Source organism: Pogona vitticeps, chromosome 4, assembly GCF_051106095.1.
Source record: "Pogona vitticeps strain Pit_001003342236 chromosome 4, PviZW2.1, whole genome shotgun sequence".
Taxonomy (NCBI): domain Eukaryota; kingdom Metazoa; phylum Chordata; class Lepidosauria; order Squamata; family Agamidae; genus Pogona; species Pogona vitticeps.
Window position 1 is genome coordinate 223,375,493 of NC_135786.1, and position 16,014 is coordinate 223,391,506.

Sequence of the window (16,014 nt, forward strand, 5' to 3'; positions counted from 1 at the left end):
ACGCACCTTTCCATAAGACGCACCAATTTTTTAGGAGAAGAAAACAGGAAAATATAATCTGTTTTCTTCGCTCCATAAGACGCACAGACTTTCCACACCCCTGTTTTGTGGGGAAAAAGTGAGTCTTATGGTGCAAAAAATACAGTACTTGCTGACCCTTCATTCCCTCCAGGGTGGCTTCAGCCCTTGCCCATTGAAATTAAACCACATTCTTATGATTTAAAGCTTCTGCATAGCCCAATTAACAGCTGTTGGGGAGTTAGGCTCCTTGTGGTACAACACACATCCAGCGAGGAACTCAGCTCTATAATTTTCTCAGGGGTTCGTGTTTTTCTCCCCTTGGAGTTCCCTCTGCTCTTCATTGTTAATAAACTGATGCTAACTAATGTATACACCTGACATTCAACACTCCTTGATTGAAACGGCATTCCTTGACAAATCAAAGGCCAGCTCTAAGCTGGCTAAAATTCTGGCACTAGGATTTAGCACTCTTTTTTTCCCCATCTGAAAGTTTATTCTCAATACTTATATGGTAGATGACACAAGCAACAAATATATTAGAGTGTTAAAATATGTAGAGTGTTTCAGTAATGTTGGAGGTTGTATGGAATAGCATTCAAATATGCGCTAGCAAGCAGAAGCCTGGTGCATACGTTACCAGAGTACAGTGGTATTGGAATTAAGTTTGTAGGTTGAAAAGTTTGTAAGTCGAGTCAAATTTTCCCATTGGAATGCATTGGAAACCATTTAATCCGCATCTGCTGTTTTCTGTTCGTATGTGGAGGTGCTGTTCGTAGGTAGAGGCATTAGTTCCCATAGGAACTAATGCAACCCCGGTTGATCCGTACTCTACCACTAGGGGGAGAATTTTTTTTATTTTTTCTTCTTTTTACCTAAGGTGAACATAGGTCAAAAAAAAGAGCAGGACAGTTTTTTTTTTCTTTTTTTGGTTCGTAAGTTGAGGCTCCGTTTGCAAGTCGAAGCAACATTCTGCGAACGAGCCATTCGTAACTCGAATCGTTCACAAGTACCTGTACCTCATATCATACTCACATAGCAACTATTCTAACCTGCACTAAAATACAAGGCAGATGAATTTAAGTATGCTACACTGCTTACCAAGGAGATCTGGTGCAAGGTCAACATAAGCAAGATATTCCTGGTTCTGTACAGTGATCTGTATTTTGGCATTATTGCCAAAGATCTGCAATAAAATATTGTACCACCAGCCTTTTTAGCAGATGTATTGCCTATCTCATCCTTCATTAAAATAGGCAATGCCATGCATCTGGAATTGTAGGCTCTCAAGATTAGTGATAGCTAAAAGGCAAGTATAAGTAGTTACCAAAAGAAGACCAAAACATTACCTGAGCTAAGCGGACACAGCTAAATCCCTCCTTAAGGGAATGATGGGGAAAGGAGAGGAAACTGGTTTGTTCTGTCTACAATAGTCTACAGTCACAGAAATAATACTTCACGACTCAGTGCCAGGACATTTTGTTTTCTTGAATGTCTCCTTTCCATCACATGTTTTGAGTTGCTACAGTCAACAGGAAAAGAGCGTGAGGCAACCCTGATCCCACCCCACCCCCAAGTCCTGTCTGGAGGGGCTCCACGGCTTCCTTTTCTATTTATGATGGTGGTTCCCAATGTTGAGTCGCCCAATGTTCTTGGACTAAAACTTAACTACTAGCTGTGCTGGTCAGAATTTCTGGCAGATGTAGTCCAAGAACATTTGGGAACTGAAGGTTGGGAACCAATGACAATTCTTTCATCTTTTTAATTACTGCATGCCACTCTGATGTAGTGGGAAGAATGCTGGACTAGATTCAGGAGACCTTGGTTCAAATCTACACATGAACATCACTGGCCAGAAACCTTGGGCCCATCACTCCCTTATCCTGCTGTAAGAATCGCCTAGGGAGAAAAACCACGTACACTTCCTTGAGCCTATTGGAACAAAAGCAGAATAGAAATATAACAGATACAGTGTCAAGATAGTTATCATTAAATAATTTCTGATGAGTGAGAAGATGCTAGCATTTAGATCTCCATTAACTGAGAACTGTTTAAAAATCATTACAGAAGTTTGTTTAAATGTAGAAATGCTTTCTCTCTCCTGGAGAAAAAAGCATATCTGGTGGTGGTGGTGGTGATGTTGAAAGGATTAGCTGGATTACAAAGAGTCTTTTTAAGAGAACTACATTGCTAGTCAACATCACTCCGCTTTGTTAGTTTAAGTGGAAACACACATTGTTCATTAAGTCTGTAAGGAACAGCCGACAAAGTGGCACCAGGAGACTAAATTTCATTAGCCTTCTAAGCTATATATACATATAATCACAATGCAAGAGACTGTCTGATGGGGAAAGAGGAATAAAAAGCCCAATTGCTAAACCTCAGTGGCACAGACAAGCAGACAGTTGGCCAATTTTCTCCCTCTGAACAGGAAGAACTATTGTCAAGAAGAATTTCATCCTCAATCCTGGAAGTATAACACATAGACCTCATAGACTCTTCAAGAATATTCTGGTTGAACATTGCCAAATGGTACCAGATGTTACTCTTTCATAATATTTTGCTGATCCATGTTTGCCAGTGATATACATTTTGCAATGATGCTGGCATACAGCTGTAAGGATGCAGAAATTCAGTGATGGAAAGGTTTGTACTTCAGATCAAAGAGTGTATATAGACCAACCTAAACTGGTCCATTCTTCATAATATTCAAGAATATACTGTAGCCTATCCCAAAACAGGAGAATATGTGGCTCTTTAGATATTATCATTCCCTGTTGCTTATACTCGCTAAGGTTGATGAGAATTCGGGTGCAACAACATCCATATTTCCACCTCCTTTCCAATCTATCACAAACCTAATAAGTATTCTTCCGTGCTCATTTATCAAGAACTAGAAGCACTTCAGTGTGGCTATGATAATTTAATGTTTAAAAATTTTCAATATAATCTGAGAAGGAAGGTTTATAGATATTTCACTATCTGACATTTATTAAGTTATCTGACAAAAATAAAGCTCTTTACAGACCATAATTTCTAACATACTCAGGATATTTACTGTTATGTTTTATTCACATTTCTCACCTTTAAAAAAAATCAATAAAAAGTTGTGAGGCAACAAAAGCATAAAGCTACAAATTTCATCTGTAAAATATGAACAAAGTTATATTTTTGGCAAACTATTTTGTGGATGGAACTTGAAAACAAAGCAAGTTTTGAAGCATCACAACCCTCCATCAAATAAAAATGGTTAGGACTGCAAGTTCTGTGTTCTGCTCAGGAGACGGAATGGGATTCAATAAGAGGGATGGGAAACAAAGCAAATTCTTCAGCCAAGAAGAGATCTTGTGGGGCTGGGGGTGTTGAGAGCAAATGTTCTCACACAGGTTGCATAAAATTGTTACAGGAGGTGAGAGATGTTGGCAATGGTAATATTAAGTGCTGAAACGGCACTATTTTGGTCACTCCTGAATGTTATTACATTTTTATTACAAGCTTGGGGGACGTGGTGGCGCTGTGGGCTAAACCGCAGAAGCCTGTGCTGCAGGGTCAGAAGACCAAGCAGTCGTAAGATCGAATCCACGTGACGGAGTGAGCACCCGTTGCTTGTCCCAGCTCCCGCCAACCTAGCAGTTCGAAAGCATGCAAATGCAAGTAGATAAATAGGGACCACCTCGGTGGGAAGGTAACAGCGTTCCGTGTCTAAGTCGCACTGGCCATGTGACCACGGAAGATTGTCTTCGGACAAAACGCTGGCTCTATGGCTTGGAAACGGGGATGAGCACCGCCCCCTAGAGTCGAACACGACTGGACAAAAATTGTCAAGGGGAACGTTTACCTTTACCTTTATTACAAGCTTCCTTCACAAGACTAAGTCCCATTTTATCCCTTTAACAAGACTGCAAGACACGTTAGTCTATACAGGAACTAACCCAGGGTTCCTTATAGATTTCATGGCTATAGGAATTTTAACCTGGATCTCCTTGATTTTAAAGACTCTCTTGCTTCTCTACCTCTCTTTCTTGTTATTACAGTGGGGTCTTGACTTGAGAACTTAATCCGTATTGGAAGGCAGTTCTCAAGTCAAAATGTTCTCAGGTCAAATCTGCATTTCCCATAGGAATGCATTGAAAACTATTTGATCCGTATCTGCTCTTTTCCATCCATAGAAACTAATGGGAAGCTGCTATTCTGCCTGCGACCACTAGAGGGAGATATTTTGTTTCTTTTTTTTCTTAGGTCAAGAAAAGTTCAGGGAAGGCAGGGAAAATACAGTCCAGGCAGTACCAGGCAGTCTGAAGACTCCCAATCCACTCTCTAAACGCTGGGAGGAGTGAGGAAGCAGACAGGCACCCTTTTCACTGGCCAACAGTTAACTGAAAGTTCAAATTTTGCACTTTCCCTGCCTCCCACGTGGTTTTTTTCAGTTCTTAACTCAAATCTAAGTATGTAAGTCAAGTCAATATTTTCCTATGAGAGTGGTTCTTAAGTCAAAATGTTCTTAACTCAAGCCGTTCTTAAGTCAAGACCCCACTGTAAAAACAAAACAAATGAACATCTGGAATGGCTGCACTCACTATCATCTCAGACTCTGGAAAATGAAAGAGAGAAATCTATCCATTCTTTTTAATACAGTGGTGCCTCGCATTACGGCGTTAATTCGTTCCAGCGCAATTGATGCAGAACGAAAACGTCGTAATGTGAAAATAAAAAGCCCATTGAAACGCACTGAAACCCCTTCAATGTGTTCCAATGGGCTGGAAACTCACTGTCCAGCGAAGATCCTCCATAGGGCGGCCATTTTCTGTGGCTGTCTTGTGAAGGAACAGCGGGGAGCCATTTCATTTACCCGGCGGCCATTTTGAAACCGCCGATCAGCTGGAGGAAAATCTTTGTTTTGCGAAGAATCGGTTCCCGAAGCAGGGAACTGATCATCACAAAGTGAAAGAACCCCATTCAGACCATCATTTTGCAATCGCAATTGCGATCGCAAAAAGATTGTCGTAATGCAGTTTCGTCGTAATGTGGGGCAATTGTAAAGTGAGGCACCACTGTATCTTTATGATACTGTTTGGGGAAACACTGTTGTACACTATCTCCAGCCCAAAATACAGAGCACACTATGATTGAATTAATAAATACCTGAAGATCCTCAGTAAACAAGCAACTCCTGCAGACCATTATTTGTCATATTCTTTCTCAGGAGTACCACTAAGGTCAAGCAAGTAGAAGGCTACAGAGCTTGCATAATTACTCTTACTGCAATGGTCAGCAAGTAACAAAATGTAGTGGCAATTAACAGCACTCTCTGACAGCATCAGCCCATGTGCATCCCCAAATAACACTATCTTACACTTTGGATTATATATGATACCACTGCCTATCCTAAACTGGTCCTGATGTACTGTATAGAGGAGGACTTGGAAAAAACCACTCACTTGCTTTTATCTTCTTACAGAGAGCACAATGCAATGGAAATTGTGCTTCTATCAATGGTTCAATCCTAAAGGTGTCTACTCATAAGTAAGTTCAGTGGGCCCTACAATGAAATAAACAAATACTTAAATGGAGTCGCCTTGGGTCCCTTCACCAGGAGAAAGGTGGCATCAAAACAAAACAAAGAACTAGACAGACCTGTCATTGACAGTAGGCAGATTCTACTCCACACTTGTCCTTGAAAGGCAACCAGAGAAGGTGAATTGTTATCTTCAATGAGACTTGTGAAGAAATTGGAGAGGGATTTTTTTTCCTCTACAACTTTCTCTACACAAATAAATCAGAAATGGGCATCATATGAATAGCTTTGTTTTTTATGGCTATCAAAAAACCTATTTAAATCAAATACTGACAACCATACTTCCTGACAATCTCATTTGTACACTATCGACTTTTAAAGCATTTTGGTTCCATGACAGGAATCATACATGAGTTTCCACTCATCTCATTTCCTGGTAGAGTTTAGAAGGACTCCTGTCTAAAACCCCCAAATCTGCTACCATTATAGTATATAATAGTGAATTTAATGAATCAGAGCTGGTTTCTACACTAATACTGTATATTAATTGAATTTCTTTCTGATCTCTTTTCCATCAAAATGAATAAAACATAACTAAAATGTCCACTGATATGTCACATGGCAAATGTGAGACTTGTCTGAGCAGGACGATTGACCATCTTCTGTCTAGATATAAAAAAATTACTTCTGATGGGCTTCTGATCCATTTGAGGCAATATATTTTGACCAGTATGCTGTGGACTGTCATCAAGTCAGAACTAACTTATACTGACTCAAATAGGAATTTTAAGGTAAGAGAGATATTAATTTATCAGTTTCACTCCCTTCTAGAGAATTTCCATGGTCAAGTGTGGATTTGATGGTCTTAGTCCATCATTCTATCCACTACAACACATTAGGTATCCCAGATTTTCAACCACATTGCATAATTACCATTATTATCACAGTTCTTTTATAACCAAAATTTACCTTATTTTTCTATGTATAAAGGCTCCCCTTGACAATTGTCCAGTCGTGTCTGACTCTAGGGTGCGGTGCTCATCCCTGTTTCCAAGCCGTAGAGCCAGCGTTTGTCCATAGACAGTTTCCATGGTCACATGGCCAGCACGACTAGACACGGAACACCATTACCTTCCCACTGTGGTGGTACCTATTTATCTACTTGCATTTGCATGCTGCTCCTCCACCTCCTCTCCTGGAGGTGACCCAGTGCCAGGGCTCACTTCCAGCTCACGTCACTGCCTTGTCCCCTGCCCAAAGGGAGCCTGCGAGTGGCACTGGAGAAGATAATCTGGTGGCAGCGGCGGCAGCAGTCAATGGGCAGCCGCAAGAGGCAGTCAAGAGCAGCTGCTCCTTTGCCTCCGGCTCTCACGGCTGCCCACTGACTGCTGCTGCCGCCACCCAATCCCCTCCAGCGCAACTTGTGGACTCCCTTCGGGCACGGGACAAGGTGGTGACGTGAGCTGGAGGAAGCAATTGGGCAGCGGCAGCAGCAGATGGAGGAGCAGCTTCGCTGGGCCACCCCTCGTGGCTGCCCATTGACTGCCACCACTGCCCAATCGCCTCCTCCAGCACCACTGCTGGGGCTCACCTCCAGGTCACATCGCCGCCTTGTCCCCTGCCCGAATGAAACCCGCAAGTGGTGCTAGAGGAGGCAATCTGGCAGCAGCGACAGCAGTCAATGGGTGTAACAGGCAGCCCTGACCTCACCTGTCCTTCACTGCTGGGCAGTGGATCATCCGCCAATGAGGAGATGGAGAATGGTGCTGAAGGGGGAGGAGCTGAATTATACAAGGATGTGTGTGAAGTAAAAAAGGGGAAGATAAGGACTGGATAAGGATGAGCTTGAGATAGCTGGTTTAAAGGCCTGTGAGCCTGAGTTGTCAGTGAGGGAAAGCCTGTGTAAATGATTAAAGAAGAAAGTGATTTACCATCTTGATTATCAACCAGTGATTTACATATTTTATTTTGTTACCCAATAAACCTGTTTTTGTTTGAAAGAAACCTTTGTCCTCCTTAAGTGGTTATTCTATTTGGTGGCAGCAAAGTGAAGAATTATAGTGGGCACTCTGAGAGGCCTGAGGTGGCAGTGACGTCAGAGAAGCCCGCTACAACGGGCGACTGCGAGAGGCGGCCAAGCACAGCTGCTCCTTCGCCTCCGTTTCCTTCCGTGTATAAAGCAACCCTCATTTTCTCCTCTAATGAAAAGTGTCGATTTATACATAGAAAAATGCAGTAACTTATTTAAGTTTAAAGAACGTAAAGCTTATAAATATGTTACATTCTATATATACGAAGCCTGGTATCTCTCAGCTTTGTTTTTAATTCTGTCTTCAACACTTATTTTTTAATTGTGGATCGCAGCAAAGTTTCAGCCTCAAAACGAGGCTGGAGTCTCTGACTCCAAAGGGTGGAGGGCGTACTTTAGTAGAAGGATTTTATTCTTCTTCTTTTCTCTGATTTTGTTTTTGTATGTTGATGTTTTAGTTGAATTTAAATAGAATATTATTTAAAAAAAACATTTGTCATTATCAGATCTGGGGTGGATAAAAATCAATGATTAATTTAAATCAAATTGATTTAAATCGTAATTTGCATCACAATTTTATTATTTAAATCAATTTGATTTAAAATAATCATGATTTAAATTTTTAAAATTCAATTTTAATTTTAATCATTTAAAAAAACCAACTGTTTACTTAAATTGTGATTTAATTCATATCTACCCTGATCAGATCCAAGCTCTTCATTGTGAATATAAAGTTCCTTTACTCGTTACCACGTCAGCAATCAATTCTTGCAGCTGGATCAAAAGAAAGGCCTTCCAGACAGGCATGCTTTCTTGTTTCCCTCATGCTAATCACTGGCCATCTCTTTATTTCAATCACACCTAGTTGTACTCATCCAGATTCAAAACAAGACATCCTAGTCTGCTGCCAAAGGAGTCAAATAGGAGCAAGGGAGAATGGAAAGATGGATACCTAATTCAGAAGAGCCAAACTAAAATCCTAATTCTTTACACAATCTATCATTCATTCATTGACTATGCAGCTACAGCAATTATAAATCCGGACAGCTCTTTAACTGGCCTATCAACGTTATAACCCAAAATGCATATATATAGCATCTAGGTACGAAAGACAGTTGTTAGAAAACAAAGTGTTACTGCTTCAGAGCTCTTTGCTAGAGACATATGGCTGCTCAGTATCTAAAGCAGATTCCTGAACTACTTGGCTCTATCAGGCACATCGGCTCTGCCGTTGTCACATTACATTCCTCGGGTACCAGGCCTTGTCTTTAAGCCCTGATGGTGGCCTTCTTTGAAGCATTACTGGAACCAGCATGAAACTGAGACCTCTCCTGTCTGACCTAATGGGGGATCTTCTCAGGATAGCTCAGTGGCTGAGACAAAGGCTGGAAAGTTCGATTCCCCCACTGGGCCTCCTTGACAGGGGCTGGACTGGATGATCCAGCCCTGCAAGTCTCAGATGGTTATTATTAATATTCTTTACACAGTTCTCAAGTCTGGGGTCAAGTTTGGATCATCCACTTCTGGGGCTGAAAAAGTTATCTTCCCAAGCTCTGAGAACGAACACTCGCCGTCACACACCCCACTGCATGCATTTATTTTATTTATATTTATTTATTTATTTATTTATTACATTTATACCCCGCCCCTCTAGACCATGTCTACTCGCAGGAAGCCTTTGGGAACTGCTGCCCTAAACAGGTCCTGAAAGGAGCAACCGTGAGAGCCAGCTTCCCCCCATCCTTTCCGTGGGGCAGCCCCCAAAGCCCATGTAACCGCCCCCAGCCCGGAGCTCACCAGCCCATCGATCTGCACTTGCTTCACGGCGGAGTCTCCCGGGGCCGATTTGCCTTTGGCCTTACTGGTCGCCGCGGAAGAACTGCCGCTTCCCTCCTTGCGGGACGCCATGTCTGGAAAGAGAGAGAGAAAGAGAGCACACGGGCCGGGAAGGGAAGCGGAGCCGGAAGTAGGTCTCGCCACTTCCGGGCGGAGCCGCGCGTTTGTGGTGGGCCGGGAAACGCGGTCCGAGAAACAAGGTTCCGGGAGAGTAACGGGCCGATAGCGGATGCTTCCGGCGAGATGAAGTGCGAGGCTGCGAAAGACACACACACAAAAAGTCCCCCTTGGCCTCGGGGAGCAGGAGCGTGAAATGAAAGGGCATGGGCGCTGGTTTTCTTCTACTACTTCTTCCCCTTCCCTCCGACATTTCTTGCCGTTTTGCGCCAATCTCGAGATAGGTTTGGCCGCCTGCCACCCCCAGGCACGCTTTGGGATCTCAATGGGATCCGCAGCGGGGCAAGATTTGCTTCCGAATAAGCATGAGAAAGGCACGGCCTGCACTTTTAGGTCAACTTCCCTGTTGAAGCGCAAGGCCCAATTAGCCAGCCTCTCAAAAGTTTGGATCTTGACCCTTTGTGGAAATGCTCGATCCTGGCTACTTTAACTATATTTTATTCATTCATTTGAAATATTTTTGCTCCGCCTTTGCCCTTGAAAAGGACCCAAGGCGGCTTATATCATTAAAGGACAATATTTAAAGTTAAAAACTGTGAGTGTGCGAACTCTTAAAAAAAGGATCGAACAAATACCACTCTTGGAAAAGGTGAACGAAAGCAGTACTAAACAGTTTCTAAGGACGTCACCTTAAATCTTTTGCCTCAGAAACAACAACGATAGTTGTTGAAGAGGAAGGCTGACGCCAATGGGCACTTGCTCACTTTCAAAGCAACACAAGAAGCTCTGATCAGAGGCAAGGATAGGTGGTTGCTGCTTTAGACCATTGGCCTTGGTCTGTGACTTTTTTGAGTGGTCTGATAAAGGTATCGCCCGCCCTTGCCTTTGGATTGTGTACAAAGGCCACGCAGCTTTTTCCCGCCTTTGTAATAAGCTGTTTCGCGTGGAACAGGATATGACCGCTTAGCCAGTACGCCTGAAACATTGCACCTTTTAGAAGAAGCCGTGTTAGTGTGTGCAAGCATATCAGACAAAAAAACCCCAAGAAACAAACAAAAACATGTGGCACCTCAAAACTACCTTACTATATTTTAAGGTGAGTTTTCGTGGACAAGGCGGACGAAGTGGACTTGTCCACGAAAGCTTATATTAAAATATAATAGTCTTTAAAGTGCCACGTGTTTTTGTCTTTTCTGGGTTTTGTTGTTGTTGTTTTGTTTTGTTTCTTTGGATTTCACCAGAAATATTTCCATGCCTGTGCTTTCGGTTAATACTAACAGCACCGACGACGGCAATAAACAGCAGGAATAAACAGGCATGTCTCCAGATGGTGTGAAAATCTTTTATTAAAAGCCTTTTCCTAGTAGAGCTGTTTTAAAGCCCTTCTCCCTGCAGGTCCACTGCGCGTGCGCGGGCCATCGTGACTTCCGGCGCCCTCCTTCTCCTTCCGGTGCTCAGCGGTATTTGAGCCGTGTGTCCCTCTTGCTCTTTCTTCTCTATGGTGATCCCTGGGTCCCTGCAATGAAGATCACCCGCCAGAAACACGCCAAGAAAAACATGGGCTTCTACAAGTACAACTTCGGCTTCCGGGAGCCTTTCCAGGTCCTGCTGGACGGCACCTTCTGCCAGGCGGCGCTGCGCAACAAGATCCAGATCCGCGAGCAATTGCCCGGCTACCTCGGCGGGGCGACCCAGTTCTGCACCACCCGGTGAGTTGCCGAAACCATCACGTGTCTCCCTTCCGGGGTTCCCAACATTGGGTCACCAGGTGGCCTTGGACTACAACTCCCAGAAATCCCGGCCAGCACCGTTAGCGGTGAAGGCTTCTGGGAGATGTAGTGCAATAACAACTGGGGACCCCCCCCCCCCCAGGTTGGGAGCCCCTGTTCTATGCTATAAACCTAAGACACCAGTAGTTTTACCTCTTTGTCATGAGTTGACCTCCATTGACAGCCCTGTTTAGGTCTTGCAAATTCAAGGCTGTGGGGTTTTTTTTTAATTGAGACAGTCCAACTCATGTTAATTTTTCTGCCTTCTTCCCTTTTCTAGCTTGATTCCTTTTTCCAGTCATTTAAATCACAATATTCTCAGTTATGTTTGTTTTTGCTTCTATAGTGAATTCAGATTTGGTTTGATCTAGAACCCATTGTCTTTTTTTGTAACCCGCAAAGCTGTTCTTCAACACCATATTTCAAGTTAAACAGTTTGTTTTTAATGTATGCTTATTTTGTGGTCCATCCTTCACATTTGTACATAATAATGGGGAATATCAAAGTGTGCAGAATTGTGATCGTGGTCTCCAGTAAAATATCCTTGGACTTAAGGGTGTTTCCTAGCTCTTTCATGACAGCCTTTCTGAGTTTCAGACTTCTTCGGATTTCTTGTCTGTAGTCTGTGTTTGAAATGATAACTAAATCAAGGTATAGAAAATGTTCTAACATTTCATTGTCTGTGTTAAAGTTATGTAATTCTTCTCTGCTCAATTTATAACATTCAATTGTAACCCTACTTTTTCATTTTCTTAACTTTCCTCAATAGTCATTTTAAGAAATTGCCTTTTTCTTCCTGTAATATGGTACTAAAAAAATGTCATCTACATACCTTAAATAACTGACGTGTCTTCCACCAATTCCACTCATCCCAATAAATCCCACCAATTCCACTCATCCCAATAAATCTCATCAGGCTTTTCATATTATATGTTCTGCGTGTACAGCAAACAAGAATTAAAAACAGACCTTTGTCTAACATATGTGACAGCAGGAAATATGAAGAAATGGCTTCTGTTCTTTGTATCACCCTGCTTGTTTTATAAAGTACATATGTACGCATTGGGGTGATAGATAACACAGTGTCATTCTAATGTTCATATCGGTTGCTGCTAACTTCTTTAGCTTTTACAACACATACACGTACATATCCCCCTGAGTACTAACCCTGCTACATTTTCACAGGAAATGAGAAGCCATGGAAATAGATTCTCAGTCATCCAGATGACCTTATCTGGAAGTTGAGTCATGGCAACTGGACTTTTTTCTTGTCAAGTTGAAACGCTTTGTTATTCATTCAAGAAGCTACTTGGATGTGAAACATTTCAACCTAACAAGAAAGTAGGCCAGTTGACTCAACTTCTGGAAAAGCCATAGAAATGAACCACAAAGGCAGTTTTATAGACCTATAATGCATCTGTGCTTTCATATCTGAAATTCAGTACCATCTAATGCAATAGGGCTTATTTTCAAGTAGATGTAAAGCTTTTGGGGCCCTGATCTTCCAAATTTTGTTTTTTTACTTAGAAATAGACCTCTTGTTGATAACTTGAAATGCCTTCTTTATCTAAATAAGAATCTTTGCTCTTTCAATACTCTTATCTCATTTTCCATCAGATGCGTCATAAAAGAACTTGAATCCTTGGGGAAAGAGTTATATGGTGCAAAATTAATTGCACAGAGATTTCAGGTTCGCAATTGTTCTCATTTCAAAAATCCAGTGAGTGGCTCAGCCTGCCTATTGTCCATGATTGAGGAAGGCAATCCACATCATTATTTCATTGGTACACAGGTAATTGTCTTTCTTGTAAACTTCATCTTAGTGCATGATTCTCCTTTATGTGGCTGATAATGAGTTCTCAGGAAGGAAAGTGAAAATATGTGGGAAATTTTCTGCAGACTTGGCCTTGGCCCATGCAACTGCAGAACAGTACCTGAAACTCTACTTATATCCTGGCTTTTTTAGAAGTGGAATGTGCTGAATTCTGGAAAGCTTAAATTTTGCCATCATGGCTATGCTTAGGATTGTAGCCCTCTGTGCATCAAATATCTCAACAGGATTAGAATTACTAAGTGAGAGTATTAGTGGGGATATGTTATATTTGGAAACTTTTCAATTCTGAAAAGTAGGTTAGTGTTATTAGAGATGGAGGTATTTGTATATGAATAGGAATACCCCTGCACAGGTGGCGATAATGACGGTTCAGCCCCATGGGGCCAGACGGTCCACTCACAATTCCTCCACTGTTGCGAGCTCCGCAGAACCTTCCAATGGCTCCGGAGATCACGATCAGCTCGCCACTCCTTGGAGGAGGCGGGGCAACAAGCCTCTCTGCCAGGTCAAAGAGTGGCTCACAGATCGCACTCTCTGGAGCCATTGGAATGCTCCGTGGAGGTCGCAGCGGGGCGGAATTGTGAGTGGACTGTCCGGCCCCATGGGGCTGGATCCTCGATATCGCCACCTGTGTGGGGGTATTCGTATACAAAAAACTCCATCTCTAATTATTATCCTCACATGATCGTTCGAGATTTCATAGCAGGAGGAATGCCCCCATCTCTAATTATTATCCTCATGTGATTGTTCGAGATTTCATATCAGGAGGAATATTTAGAAAGTTCCTGGTTTGCAGTTCAGTCACCTCGATTGTAGACTGAATTAGGCCTGAAAACTGGAAATGCTGGAATTTCGGGCATTATGGAATTAGGAAAATTGGTTATTCATGTATTCTAGCATACAAAACCGATCACCATAGCAGAAGAGGGGATGAAAGTGACTACCTATATGTTGCAAGGTCACCTGGAATTTATCTCTGTGATCTGAAATACATTATGTCTGTTTTTGGTGGCCAAATTGTGTATTCATTTAATGTAGGATCACATATAATCAGTGGTCAGATTAGGATGTAGGCTGTGGGGTGATGGATTAAACCTTGTCACAATGCTGACCAAGATTCCCCCTGGCACCCCAAAGCCTCTGTTTGTCACAGGAGGAGAAAGTGTTACATAAACCAACAGCCAATAGCAGTTTACCTCTGAAAGCAATCAACAGTTGAGGAAGGTTGGGTTTTTTTTTTTTTGCTTTGTTTTGATTTTAACTTTAACCTCCAACTCTACTGTTGCTATTTCAATCGAAAAAGTTGTTTTCTTGGAATAGATAGTTGTACGTTTTGTGTCCTAACAGCTTTAGTGATCAAGTCCTTTGATCTCTGGATCTAATAAGAGCCACATGGGTTGAAACGTGTCCCTGTCAGCAGTGACTTTGTTAGAGACTTGATGTCCTAGTTTTTCCACTGACATATAAATAAAGTTTTAACTTTGTGCTAGGTATAGTAAAGGACAGAATATTCACAAGAGAAGACTGCCCTAACTTTCATTTTTATTTCTTTACATCCTCAATAGGATCAGGATCTGGCAACAAAAATTAAAAAAAGGCCTGGCGTGCCTCTCCTGTTCATAATTCAGAATACTATGGTTCTGGACAAGCCTTCTGCCAAATCCTTAGCCTCTGTGCAGGCAATGCAGACAAATCAACTCATTCCAGAGCATCAGAAAGAGAGCATTGCGCGCCTCAAAGAGGAACAGGGGCTGGTGAAGACAGCAGTGCACAAAATACGCAAACGAAAAAAGGCCGGTGGCCCTAATCCTCTCAGCTGCTTGAAGAAAAAGAGAAAGGGCCAAGAGACATCTCAAGTTTCAGCAACAAAGAAAAAAACGAGTCGGAAGCGTAGGAAAAGGATACCAGGAGGGGCTGTGCAGCTGGGATCCCAGAATGTGGAAGCATAAAATCATTTATGAAAATGGGACGGATTTTGCTATCCCATGAATTTTGGTTAAAAGCAATGCCGTGTCAAGAGAAATTTTCTTTTATTTAAAAAAAAAGCCAGCTGTTTTTCTCTGTGTGGAATTTGGAGAGGGAGATAAACTGCCATATTTTTCGCACCATAAGACACACTTTTTTCCCAAAAAAACATTGGGGAAAAAGTGTATGCGTCTTATGGAGCGAAATTCCCAGATTATTTTTTCCTGTTTTCTTCGCCTAAAAATTTGGTGCATCTTATGGAGAGCTGTGTCTTATGGAGCGAAAAATACGGTACTCGTCTTTCAAAATGTGCTACTCTTAAGTGTTGTTCAAGGGAGGTACCATATGTTTGGATGAAAAAGTTGATACAACACAGGGGTAAACACATCAGTAATCTCTTTTTAGAGAGACCAAGACAGCAGAAGCCATGTGCTTTTTGCCCAAGAAATTATACCACAAATCAAAATTGCTTTCAAATGACACATACTTTCCTATAAGCTTTAACCACGCACACACACACACACAAAGCTCTGATGCATGAAAATTGATTGTGGTTATTTGCTGGTAAATATGACATGTTGTCATTGCTGGGTTGGTCTGTTATTGATAGTTTTCTTAAACATGAGCATAATCGACCCAAAGTCTCATTTTTAATGGGAAAGTACTCAAGCCTGTACTTATCTGTCTCCCACTTCTAAATAAACAGGGCTTCAAAATTGTTTAATGTGATTGATTCATGGTGATTTATAGCACATTTAAACATTTATGATATCTGTTTATTTAGATTGCAAGCGAGCTAAATAGATGCTTAACTCATGGAACATACATACTGTAACTATTCTCATGAGGTTTTGTGAAGTATTCTTCTGCCACTGACATTTAGTTTTCAGTGCATTATCAAATGTAATCCTCATGAATTATTTGCAGTTCC

At 41.9% G+C, this 16,014-nt stretch overlaps 2 protein-coding genes across 2 annotated transcripts in view; one reads left to right on the forward strand and one right to left on the reverse strand.

The window, feature by feature from the left end:
- Positions 1–9,559, reverse strand: part of EIF3H (eukaryotic translation initiation factor 3 subunit H) — an 84,710-nt gene extending 75,151 nt beyond the window's left edge. Inside the window, exon 1 of the mRNA XM_020789594.3 lies at positions 9,360–9,559. Coding sequence (XP_020645253.1) covers positions 9,360–9,470 — 111 coding nt within the window. The 5' untranslated portion in view covers positions 9,471–9,559. The remainder of the gene's footprint in view (positions 1–9,359) is intronic.
- Positions 9,560–10,940: 1,381 nt separating this feature from the next.
- On the forward strand, positions 10,941–15,802 carry UTP23 (UTP23 small subunit processome component). Its single transcript, XM_020789605.3, has 3 exons — positions 10,941–11,224; positions 12,902–13,076; positions 14,684–15,802. The coding sequence occupies exons 1-3, from the start codon at positions 11,037–11,039 to the stop codon at positions 15,065–15,067; spliced, it is 747 nt and encodes a 248-aa protein (XP_020645264.2). The 5' UTR covers positions 10,941–11,036; the 3' UTR covers positions 15,068–15,802.
- Positions 15,803–16,014: the final 212 nt, after the last annotated feature.

Coding starts and splice junctions, on each gene's coding strand:
- UTP23 (XM_020789605.3), top strand. CDS start 11,037: ATGAAGATCACCCGCCAGAAACACGCCAAGAAAAACATGGGCTTCTAC. Junction 11,225..12,901: donor ACCCAGTTCTGCACCACCCG/GTGAGTTGCCGA, acceptor ATTTTCCATCAG/ATGCGTCATAAAAGAACTTG. Junction 13,077..14,683: donor ATTATTTCATTGGTACACAG/GTAATTGTCTTT, acceptor CATCCTCAATAG/GATCAGGATCTGGCAACAAA.